This window comes from Hemibagrus wyckioides, linkage group LG01 (genome assembly GCF_019097595.1).
Source record: "Hemibagrus wyckioides isolate EC202008001 linkage group LG01, SWU_Hwy_1.0, whole genome shotgun sequence".
In the NCBI taxonomy this organism is placed as follows: Eukaryota; Metazoa; Chordata; class Actinopteri; order Siluriformes; family Bagridae; genus Hemibagrus; species Hemibagrus wyckioides.
In genome coordinates this window covers 21,146,239-21,158,970 of record NC_080710.1, presented here as the reverse complement: position 1 = coordinate 21,158,970, position 12,732 = coordinate 21,146,239, and the positions used below count along the sequence as shown (strand labels likewise).

Sequence of the window (12,732 nt, the reverse complement as noted above, 5' to 3'; positions counted from 1 at the left end):
GGCTGTTCAACATTCTTCAGGCTCTGTTCTCTGGACAAGATCATTTGCGCGTGTAAACTACAGGGCTCGAGTTAAACAGCGAGAGATGAGACCAGATAAAAGTTGGACAGAGCATATGTGTGTGCGTGGGAGAGAAAGAGAGACGAGCTCTGACCTCATTCCTGTTGCTGTGGCTCAGCTTTTTCTCGATGTTCATGGCCAGCATCTGGCTACGGAACGACAAGCTCTTGGTCTTCTCAATCACTTGCTGGTACGGTGACACGGCGTTGTTTCCCATCACCACGTGACCCTGCAAAAAGTATTACAGATCTAAACAGACTCTGAACACCAATTCCATCACTACCCACCATCTCACCAAACACTGGGGGGTTAATTCTAGGCCATACAATTTTAAAGCTGTGTTATTTGGGAGATTACAGAGAGCCAGCCCCATGGTGGGTTTGTTATGACATTCGGAAAAGGGCGTAATAATACAGCTTTCCAGCTTTGGTGGAGGAGTACGTCTGAGATGGAACCTTTCATTGAGCCACTTGGACAAAGTAATGATTGGCTGATTCCACCTGAGTAACTTTCTATATGAAAGTCAAAATGAAACATGGGACATGTTCTGATAGACAGGTACTACAAGCATTAAAGAGAGAGAAGGGTGGGAAAAAACACCAAGCACTCAAGACAACACTCAAGAGAATTTGATACAGAGTAAATAAATATGAGCAGAGAGCCTCTTACCAGTTTGGAGTCGATTTTAGCATCCAGCCTAGCATTACGAATGAGGTTAACAATCCATCGTTCTGCCTCCTCAGGAGTCATATTCAGCTTGTCTGCCAGCATGCTGCACAGAAACAGAGGGCATTTATGTGCTACATAATAACGCTATGTAACTATGCGTCTCATCTGTATACCCAAGCACATTTGTAAACATAAATAAAAGCAATATAAAAGACCCGATCTGATGTGCACACTGGAGAAAAGAGAGTCCTGTCAAAAGTGAGCTTTTGGAACCCTACTCTCGAGTGACAAATGCCTTTCATTATGTAAGCAAGGCAATAATGATGATTCACGCCAAGTCTAAGAAGCCCATAAAAAGGAATACAATTACATCACTGAGAGGAGATGGAGTGAGGGCGAGGTAATGGTGACAGACAAATGAAAATGCCCTTCCAAAAGTAGAGATGAGATGAAGTGAGTCTCAAGAGTAAGTCCATTAGAGATGGGTTGATACACTGGCCCTTGAATCATCAGGCCATCTTTGAGCTCCTCTATTGGCCCCTACCTCACTCATCTGGCATGTCAGAGTAGCACTGTCCCTAAACAAAAAGAAAGAGTTCTGAGGCATGGAGGGGCCAGGATGGGGCAGTCAGGGAGATGAGGAGAAGCTGGAGGATCCAGTGCTTTTTCGTTTGTCCAGAAGCTAATTGTTTAAGGCATAGCTCACAAATGTCCTCCTTTATGAGACATGATTGCAAAAATTGGTTTATCAAGGCAAGTGTATAATAAAAGCATGGCCCACATTTATACAAAACATTTATCTTTCAAGATACAGCCCACCATTGCTGTGTGGACAATGGTCTAGCACTTCAAGATCATGGCTGGTCAGTGGAGGTCATATGGTGGTCTCTTCCCAGTGCTGGACAGGGTAGAGCAGAGGTAACAAACTGTAGTTAGCAACAGATGGAACTGTAGAGTATCTGTATACCTCCAATGTGACCTGTACCTAGGTAGATGCACCTAATGAACTTTGTGTGAATTCCTAGGACTGAACTCAAAGATATCATTACTGGAATGTGATCCTGGAGCCACAGCCAAGTGACACAACCAATCGGACCACTTCCATTTGACCCATTCTCTCGCCCATTCTCTCTACATCGTCTTTCAGAACTTTCTCCAACTTCCTGCACTCCGTTTTATTTTTTTGGGAGGGGGTGTGATGCTCTCAACTGGTGGGAGCATATTGACTTGACAAGGTGTATTGTAGTTGTGTATGTAGAGGGAGTAAAAATCACAGAGTAGCACAAAAAGTTTCCAAAGAAGCAAGATGTTTCACACAGCTGTGCAAGCAGAGTGCTTGTGAAGCTACAGGAGGTGAAATCATGCATCACTACCATGGATCACTCATCCTCAGCCCAAACTGCAGGGGCAGATTACATCCACATACCTCCTATAAAACACTTTTTATGCAGCCTGGGCTGAGCCTGGCAAAACTGACAGCTGACATAATTTACTCCCCATCCAACCTGCACAAAATGGCACATGGCATTGTAGATTGCTCATAGAGCTCATTATTTAAGACCTAACCACCAGCAAAAGTGGCAGTTGTCAAAGTCAGAAGGGCCAAGGTTGTGATGGTTAACACATGTCCAAAATTAAGCCGAGACCCTATTGACATTGGAAACGGGAATATTTGTCGACTCCAGAGCCGAAAGCCAGGCCCTTTCTCTGAAAAGCACGGCACAGCACACTGAAGCCCGATTACCAATTACATACCGAAAGGCACAGGAAACTAGACAGGACCCGTGGTCATTAAGTTTGCTGTACTTATGTCAAAAGGAAGCTGGTCTAAACTCTGGTCCTTCTCAGACGCAGAATAGTGAGCATCAAAGGATTCCTTAAAAATACCTCCGACTCATTTCAGAGATGGTTGATTGTGGCAGAAGGAAGCGAACATTTCTCCAGTCATTTGATCAGTGAAGTCAGAGACCGAGATTGGATCAAAATAAACACCAATGCGTGTCTTCTGAAGGCAACAGACCAGACAACACTCGCACATGCTCAGTGCGGAGATCCAGGTCAGGCCCTGCATCTAGCCACAGAGAGGACAGGCACGCACTGATCTAATTTAAACCAGGGGGAAGGCACCAAAAACAGCTTTATTAGACCTGATTCTGCTTAAACTTATTATAAACATATTTTACTGAGAATCGCCAAAACAGATGGGACAGAAAGAGGGATGGGACTGAAAACAAAAAAAAAAACACACACACACAAACAGGAAGGGAAGTAGAAGTCTGAACCTACAGTGCTTAGTACCAGACAAGGCTGCTAGAGCCCGACTGCCCTCTCCTGCTGTAGTCTCATTTTACGCAGCTCTACCTCAGATCCTCGGGGGAAGGGGCGGCTTCAGGGATCATTTTCATTTTGACCCCTTTCCCCACGCTGGCTCCTGAGCACTGATTTATCCAATTCCAATTGTGGGCTGGTGGAACTGAGGTGACCTGTCTCACTCCAGGAACCTCACACTTAGCTGAGAGGTCAGGCATTAAGCAGAAGACAGACTTGGACCAGGGAGAATGATGGACTCCATACAACTGCCCTCTCTCTCTCTCTCTCTTTTTTTTTTTTTTACATAGCTGAGCTTAACAAATGCATTGTTAAACACTTCCATATGAAAGCATTAAGAGATTCCAGGCCATTTGGAGAGACCCCCAAGTGCATGCTGCAGAATTGATTTTTGACTCTTTTTTTTTTTGATAAAAACCAAAATGACTGTGGGCTGGTTTTAATGATTCAACTGTTATGTGGAAACATTCTCGTTTTTGCGTTCGAGCTTTCCAATTATTAGAGTACTTGAAATGTATGCGCTGACAAGATCATCAAGAAAACGCAACAACATTGGTATCCTGGTCCATTTTAATGTGAAGGAGTGTTCATACTCCCTTGAGTAACAATTTTATCAGCTAATCATGATCGACATGAGAAACAGAAAGAGAGAAAAAAACTGATCTAGGTTGAACACTGGAGATTTCAGAAGTCTAGACAAATGGATATATGGCTACAATTATCATTCTCAATCATAAATCATGGTATCACATTTCCACTGGGCCCTTGTGTATAAAATTTCTTCGCTCGTCTTAGATACTTTCGCCAACGCTGAGGGTGAAAACAAGCAAAATGTTTTATTATGTTCAGCGGCTATAAAAATGTCTTCATTATAATACAAGCCTCAGATTCATACGAATCCATGCTCTGGTGAAAAGGGCTTCTGGATAATGTGCTAACGACGCACGGTCGTAAATCAAAAATAGAAAATCTCCAGTTCTCAACAAATCTCATTCAGTAGACACTAAAACCCACTGCCATGACTTCCAAGCCATACTATTTTGATCCTAAAAAGAACACATAGGATCAGAGTAAATCATAGTTTCACTTTCCACTTCTAGTAGAGCTTTACCATTAACCTTTGCGGTCCTTAACAAGTAAACAGATCCTCCTGGAACGAGGCTGCCAAAAAGAGCCAGGACTATGAATCAATTCCAGACTATTGACAGCTGGAGGTTTGGACAGAGACTGATCGAATTCCAGTTTTCAACCTTGACTACAAGCCATGCTTGAGAAGGGAGAAATCAAGGTGTCCCAAGCAGATTGTCAGGACGTACTAAGTTCTTTGGATTTAGGAGATGATTCATGATATAAGGACACTATTAGAATCAACAGATGTCTTGTATGTCTAAAAATGAACAGGCTACTGAATCACAATTACCCATTTGTAAAGTGTTTTTTTTAAAAACTGTGAAAAAAAGTGTATCGAAAAAAAGTGTATTTTTTCGAAAACTGTGCCTGTGTGTGTGTGTGTGTGTGTGTGCGCGCCTCTTCTGGTTAGCAGAGGGTGTAAAATCCCATACAACACTTACAGCCTGTTAGCCAAAGCCACTGTAAAGTGGTCAAGTGTTTTGTGCTGCACATGCAGAAGGCAGCGGGTAAAAAGCAGCGCTGGACAGATGCTCATAGACTACTAGTTATGAAAAGCTCGTTAAACAGTCCAGCATGTAGTGCTGCTTCCCTGCTCTGTATTCTGTCACTGGAGCACTAATAAGAACCAGGCGGAGGGAAACCAATGACAACCGCCCAAACCTCCCTCTCATTCCAACTGCTTCTTTTCCACCAATGGAAAAACCTGGGCATCCAAAACCATTGCGTGTCTCCTCTGGAAACCTACAATGCTGTGTATATACCATAAAACAGAGCAATAAAGCAGAGTAAATAGAGTAAAGTGGCAATAAAACACCTGCCACACTCAACCAAATGCAGGATAGGTTTGTGAGCTGTCTACAAAACATGACTCAGTGAGAACCATGACTAAAAGCAAGCACTATTCAGTGCCGAGTTCCAGGCTGTAAATTTATTTAAAGAGAATTCAACAGGATGAATAGAGGGAGAGGGAGAAAGACAAGAGAGAGGAAGAGAAAGAGAGAGAATGTAAGGAAGGACATGAGTCTAAACTACTGGTATCAGGAGAGGTCTGGGGGCAGCGCCAGGCCTCCCGAGGATAATATGTAAACCCTCAAGAGCTGCTTCAGAACAAATGAGTAGATGTGTCTGTGATGTCTGGTTCTGTGTGTGTGTGTGTGTGTGAGGCCTAGGTGTTTGGCAGCCGGTCTCTGGTCATACTTCCTCCAGCACAGTGGCTAATAAAAAGGGTTGAGCGGAGTAGGAGCTCTGAGAAGAAACAGGAAGCAATCCCACGTTGTGGAAACATTTGGAGTCCTGCTACTTTCCTTTCTAGTGTTACATTGAAGTAGAGTTTCTTAAATGTACAATGACACTTTATTAGGAACACCTGCTCATTCATGCCACTATCTGTTCAACCCAGTGTGTGTGGCAGCAGAACGGTGCAATAAACCCATGCAGATACAGCCCAAGAACTTCAGCTAATGTTCGTATCAAAACATTCAAACATCTGAATCAGGAAAAATTTGAGCTTTTTCACTTTGATGTTTATTAGAGGTCAGGCAGGCTTGTTTAAGTATTTCAGAAAAATGGTCCGAGTCTGGTCCTAGGATTTATCTCGATAGTTTAGAAAGGATGTTGCAAAAACCAAATAAATTAATCAATAAATAAAAGCATCCAGTGAGCGACAGTTCTGTGGAAGTAACAGCTTGTTGATGAGAACGGCCAGGCTGGACCAATCCAAGAAAATTTATGGTAACTCAAATTCACAGAAAGGTTCACAGAAACTGGACATCAGCAGATTGGGAAAACTAGTTTTTTAGTACTTCTGTGGCTACATGAGGTGCAAGCAGCAGATATTCAAAAAAGCTGATGTATCTATACACATTATTGAATTATTCTGGTCTTATTGTGCCTTCAGGAAACCTGGTGATTTATTTACCGGCCATATGAAGAGTCTTACCTTATGCTGATGCACTGGTGAATTCTGCAGAAGGTTTCGAAGATGAACAAGCGAGCATTTTCAATGAAGTCCTCAAGGCATGCCACCAAAAAGAAATCATTCACCAGCACCTTTGGGAGACAGAACAACTGGCTTAAGGATATTGTTAAATGGTTATGGGATTGAGAGAATGAAATCGGTTCCAGGTCTGCTGTGGTGCAGAGGAACGCTTACAGTTAAAATAAGGTCTAAGAGCAGAGCACAGTTTATAGAAACTCATTACAGAAATCACAACTGCACTTTTTGGACTCCAACACTGGAGCAACAGGTTCAACAGTGGAAAACCAGAACAGCCAAAACGTATACTAACCAGCACTAATTAAGAGGAGATTCAAATATAAAGAATAAAGATGAGTGTATCCGGAATGTATCCTGGACAATGGGGGGGCTATTTCTAACACATCTATGCTGAAGTTCACTCAGAAATAGTTTACTTTGGCAGTTGTAATAAAGGAAGAAAGTCCCATTTGCATGTGGGGGTAGAAAAAAGAAAAAAAAAAAAGCAAAGAAATAAAAGAACGATTTAGGGCCATTCTCACCACGCCAAATCAACCACAAATCTTGGAATTCCACAGTCTCCACATGAAACAGAACAGGAACAAAGCCAGCCACCCAATCAGCCACAGCGGCTTTAACTTATCGCTGCACATATCACTCGCTGCCGCAGGGTCCAGCAAGCTCCATCGTGGAACCAATTTACACTGCCACTGCGTTCACACGGATCTTCTACTATGTAATCACGGACCCCGAGAGACACACCGGTTGGGTTCTGATACACACACACACACGCCTCCTGCTTCTCTGCATTAGCTTTCCTGTCCTCTTTTCTGACAGGGACCAGTGTGTGCACCATTAGATGACAGTGGGCATTAAGATATCACGACATTCCGATAAATTACAGCAAAGCAGACTTACGTTTACGTTGCAGGTTCCGAAAGAACGTTTTTATCTGTTGTAATTGTGATATGATACTTTCTGCCATATCGCCAACGTTTTAGTGCCGTGCATTCCACAGCGGTAAAGGCATGTGAGAGCTCCTGCTGTCGCTGCATGGTTCATGTACAGTCCTCGTCCTCCACTTTTGTTTGCTTAGGCTCCGCTCTTTGCTATCTCGGCTGTTCTGACTGAAGAAGTCCCAACTACACGGCCGTATCAGCCGGCGTGTTTTACTGTCGTCAATGCTTATCTTAACCTGAAAGAACCCCAGATGGCTTAAGTGCCATAATTACTGTCATCTGTTTTTCAGGACGGACCCTCAAACAGATTTTGTTAAGGCATAAAATGTCCGTTTTAGACTTACCCTAGAGGCAGGTTTGCTTTGAAATCATCACACGCCCATAGAGCTGGGCTTCTTCATGTCAGGTTTGGACACTGCAGAGCAGCTTCGAGTTCTGGCTACTTCAAACACTGCTCCAGCTCATGAGAAGCTTTTTAAAGAGCTGATGAGCTGGATCAAGTAGGTTAAGAGGAGGAAAATTACACTTAGACTGTCAACTGATGTAACTAGTCAACTTGGCAAAGACAAACTGTAAATCTGTGTTCTGTGATCAGACGCAAACCACAGTCTACTAGCAGAAACTATTAGAACAGGAGAGTCTCAAGGCCATTTGATATATGTATATATATATATATATATATATATTTTTTCAGTTGAATCTTTCACTGCTTCTGTATTATTGAGCTTAAAATATAACTATTTAAATCTACCCCAACATCAAATACCTCATCAGTTAACAGTCAAGTAAGAAAAACTGCTGAATCGCTGTACTACTGAGCTCGAAATAAACTGAAATCTGCCCCGGCATCTAGCACCTCATCTGTTAAAAGTCAACCAAGAAAACTGAAGGGCTTTTTCATATATAAATAAATAAAAAAAAAATAGCCCAACTTAACAAAGAAATAAGACCCTCACTAAACCAGTGACATGATTTATAAACATTTACTTCTGTGAGGAAGCCCATGCAATCACGCCAGATGTTTTTCATTCCAAGCGTTTATCGTCAAGAAGCACGGATGAAAATGAGACTAAAATCACCCGCAGTCGAGCCTTTTATGTCCATGCAGGTCCAAATGATCAAACCATTAGGGAAATCTCTATTATGCTCTGCATGTTAACAGGACAAGTCTTCTGAGAGTAGCCATAATTAGCACACCTGCCTGATCTTGGAATAAGAGAGCCCTCTGGCTAGCCGACTTCCCTGAACCGGCTTTGCTCTCTTCCCTGCAGTGAAGCGTTCAGGCCGGCCGCTGTGTGAACGTGCAACGAGTCGTGACTCTGATTAAATATGCCTTAGGCGTTTGCTAGATTATAGGATTTAAAAACTGTTGAAAAACGTTGAACGCTGCGAGTAACTGATTATGCAATGAGTGAGCAGTGTAATCAGTGTCCTTTCAGGAATTTCGAATATAAAACCAGCTCAAGCACTTGATCTCATTAACCATTCAACTCGAGATGAAACCTCGGGACGGCCAAGCTGTTGTGTTTACTTCACCCAAGAGTTTCCATGAACGTTTCTGGACTCGGTCATAGCAACGCTCTCCAAGGACATATATGAATGAACTCCTATTTAGGATTTGGCCACGGGCTTTTAATGTAGCACATTACTAAACAAATTTAGGTTTAAAAGTAATGTTTTCCAGGGTCAGTGCAGCAAGTGGGAACATGCCAGGCTGGCTCATGACCCCGAAACACTGCAGCCAAAAGCTATTACTTAGAGACCGTGTTCCATGAACACGATGATAAACCAAAATATGAGGGGAAAATATAATGTAAGCAAACTTCCCTGGAAAGTGTGAAGGTGCCTGTGAGGATCAGGCCATACGATGATATTTGATTATGTTTCATGCATACACACACACGTATATACACTGCTGTTAGGTTTTTCTAATATTGTCCTGCTGGCACTAAGAGACACCGCTTTTGACCGTAAACATAGAAGTGCATTACGCAGCAAATCAGGGGGTGAAATCTAATGCGGAGATCACCACACAGGCCCATTACAAACCCGAGCAAAAATATAAACGCCTGAACCACAGCAGGCTCTTTTCAGCAAACGGGCCGACCTCAACACGCCAAAAGTGCTTTTTGTTAACCATGCCCCTGATGGACGATTACTGGCCATCATAAAAAGTTGAGAGACGGTGAGTCAGAGGAGGGGGGGGGGGGTTCGGGGGGGAGAGAGAGAGAGACACAGACAGCGGAGGAGGGAGAAAGAGAGAGAGAGAGCGCGCAAGAGAGCTTTCAGTACCCTTTCAGGACCCCGGCTAAAGAAAAGGCCATCTGTGGGCAAGTGCGGCTCATGATACAGCATCAGTAATGACTCTCACCGCAGCTTGGGAAAGTTCATAGGACTCCACTGACCAGCCGCAGCTCTGGGCTTCGTGTGGTTTCGTTACAACTCATAAGGTTAAAGCCGAGGCGTCATGGAAGTAAATTGAAAAGTTGCAGGCTTTCTGTGGTCAGAAAAGTCAAGCTGCACGCACTCAACTGGTTAAGAGGCTGTGAGACTTTTTGGGAACAGAGGCCGTTTTAAGCAGCAGCGAGGCCGTAAAAAAGACCTTGCTAGGTTATAACATTGCAGAATCATTGGGCTTTTCCTAGGAGCATGACAGCTTTGGAAAAAAAGGACCTTGTAAACAAGCTAATAAATACAAACGGGTGCATCTGGAACTTACCGACTCACACTCTCTGAGTTTCTTCTGAGCGCCGTCGAAATCAAAGTTCACATACAGGCATTCCACAAACTCCGTGATGGGGTCCTTGTAGGTGTACGACTCCTTAAAAAGACAGGAAAAAAGGATGACATTTCTTTTGACATTTATTCTGAGTGAATATGTGCCTGAATGTATTTCTCCATAACCAACAGTTCAGAGTGGCACTTTCTACATTTCAGCCCTATAAACACGTCTCAGATGAAAAGATCAGAGCAATGCATTGAGCAGATGAGCCTTGATGGGATATGCGATACAGGTTTTTGGTATACCTTGGTATGCTTGAGAAACCAAGAGAGTCATACGAGTAGACCGGTGAGTGCATTGGGACAGATGTTAAAGAGATTACACAGCTGGAGAAGGCTCATATTCAGATTTTAGTGCTACTGATCTCCAAGGAAGCTACTGCTGGTGGATGACAAGGCTAAAGTCCGGCTGTCCACCTCCATTAATCATAACTAACCAGTGCAGGACTTACAGACAGGACGTCTAAGGTCATGCAAAGAGGCACAACACCCACACACTGTTGTGTGTACAAGGTAATGGTAATTGTCTGCGCATGTATGGGAAGTGGTAGCTCAGTGGTTAAGCTCAGCGTTCCCAGCACTACCAAGCTGCCTCTTCTGGGCCCTTGAGCAAGGCCCTTAACCCTCAACTGTTCAGTTGTATACATGCGATCTGGATATAGCCATCTGCCAAATGAGGTAAATGTAACTAGAACCAGCGTTTTGTTGATCTGTTTACTGCTTAGTCTGATTAAAATAATTTATTATACAAAAGCAGAAGAAAGGATACGCAGATGATTACACACCTATGTCAACAGTGATTGCATGCTCAGACCTCGTTTAGCAGCCACTATATGATCTGCTCAGTGGCTATGCTTACAAATGAGCAACCACATGAAGCAGAAGCATGGTGCTCCTATTAAATCAGGGAGCTTTAAGTTCAGTAATCACGGGTTAGTTGATGACAAGGCAGCGTCCATTACCTGCTGGATAACTTTGACCAGATCCTTCAAGACCTGCCTACGCTTGCGCACGTCCTTGTTAGTGATGACAGCTGTGGTCAGGTAGCGCAGAATGTGTGGGCACATGGTCTGAATGGCATTTAGGTACCTGGGGGGGAGAAAAAAAACAAAAAACAAAACAGAGGTGGTCAAAACACTTTGAGAGAGTCATCTGTCCTTTCTGGGTATTGGAGGAAAAAAAGAAAGGAAAAAAACAGCAATGGTGAAAGCATCTCTGTTCAGTGGTAGAAAGACAAGGAAAACCCCAGTCTAGATACGGATCACTGGCCACAGGCCTGGCCAGTAGCTGAAATACTACCCACGAGGGGCTTATTTTTCAGCTACAGGTCAACTAGCTGTAGGCTGAGTGCGAAACAGAGCGTCGAGAAGCATTGCTATTACAATCCAATACAGTTCTTTCTACGCAGCCTGAGGACAGACCGTATCCTTCTTTCTCTCAAAAAAAAAAAAGTATACAACAGATGCCTTGTCATGTCTGAGAGCTCCTTTTAAGGTGCACTTAACATATCGAGTCGATTCAAAGGACAATATCCGTGTCTGCAGTATCTGAACTAACATCTTTGACCTCCGGCTTCCTCCCCCACCTACTCCTCCTTCTGAGGATCAAATTAAATTTCAAAGAGGAAGTCAAGTTGCTTGGTCTTGGCCAGCCCCTAAAGCTCTTATGAGTCCGAATGGAGAAACACATGTTCTAAGGAGGTGGAGGACTAGCGGATGGTTTAATTAGTCAAAGCAATTAAAGGGATGAGGGGACTGTGGCACTTCAGATGTCGGGGGTAAAAACAGCAGTGGCGTAAGCCCTATCCTTCTCTCCCTCTCCCTCCTTTGTAGTGGTGTGAGTCCGTAGCAAACCGCTACACTTTGTACTGTGTTTGTGATTAACTTACACCTACTCCCTCTCCAGAGGGGGTGCTGATCGCCAGTCTGCTTGCATGAGTCACGATGCTATTTCTGGCATTCACGTTCTGTAATGTGCCTTAATAGGCCAATAAATCATTTAAAAAAGAACTCGGGGGGGGGGGGGATTTAGGGGACAAGTTTCTATCCACTGTGTCACTCTGAGTCTAAGACAGCAATACTTTTCTCAAGATTGACCCGAGAAGTTTTTTCAAGGGGGAAGTATACAGAAGCAAATGTTTGTGTGTTTCCACTTTCAGCCCGCTTGTGGGGGATTGGGATTAGAGGTAAATCAAGTGAAACACTGAATCTACTGAGTATAGTATAACTTGGGTATCATCCTAGGTCATCTTTACAATATTCTGTCTCCAAAAGTCCTGTGATGAAACAAAAAACATCTGACAGCCAATGTTCAGGATCATCGTCAGTTTTGTTTGCATGTTTCCACTCTGCAAATCTGCAACATCAGTACTAGTTTCAGGAGAGCTCTTCTAAACGTTCGCCATTTAAAACAATCTGGTCGGAATAAACGCTAGTATAATTCAGCAATATGAACCACACAACTATTAAAATATCTTAATTAAGGTCAGGGCAAGGTTTTATCATGCATAATATTATTCTTCTCCAAATGAAACCACCAATCAATACGAGCACAACTCCATAGCTATAACTGATAACACACTGTATCCAAATGCAATAAACTGCCCATTGAGATCGTTTTGTGGGAGAATAGTTTACTTTTTTTTTTTTTTTTTTTTTTGAGGTCACAGAGCTGAAGATGAGTGTATAGCACGAAAGGCGAGAGAACTTCTTGCTGCTATAAAGAATCTGGCCAGGACCAGAGAGACGCATGACTTGAAGAGTCCAACCACAAATTAGAAGTACCTATTTGAAGGACTTTACTGTAGTATAATGAGTCCGCTGGTATAAT

General features: G+C 43.2%; 1 protein-coding gene across 1 annotated transcript in view; it reads right to left on the bottom strand.

Moving 5' to 3' along the window:
* eif3ea (eukaryotic translation initiation factor 3, subunit E, a) overlaps positions 1-12,732 on the bottom strand; it is a 35,221-nt gene that overhangs the window by 1,198 nt on the left and 21,291 nt on the right. Inside the window, exons 8-12 of the mRNA XM_058395022.1 lie at positions 10,866-10,992; positions 9,842-9,943; positions 6,128-6,237; positions 730-832; positions 155-289 (exon numbers count right to left, since the gene is read on the bottom strand). Of these exons, the coding sequence (XP_058251005.1) occupies positions 155-289; positions 730-832; positions 6,128-6,237; positions 9,842-9,943; positions 10,866-10,992 (577 nt within the window). The remainder of the gene's footprint in view (positions 1-154; positions 290-729; positions 833-6,127; positions 6,238-9,841; positions 9,944-10,865; positions 10,993-12,732) is intronic.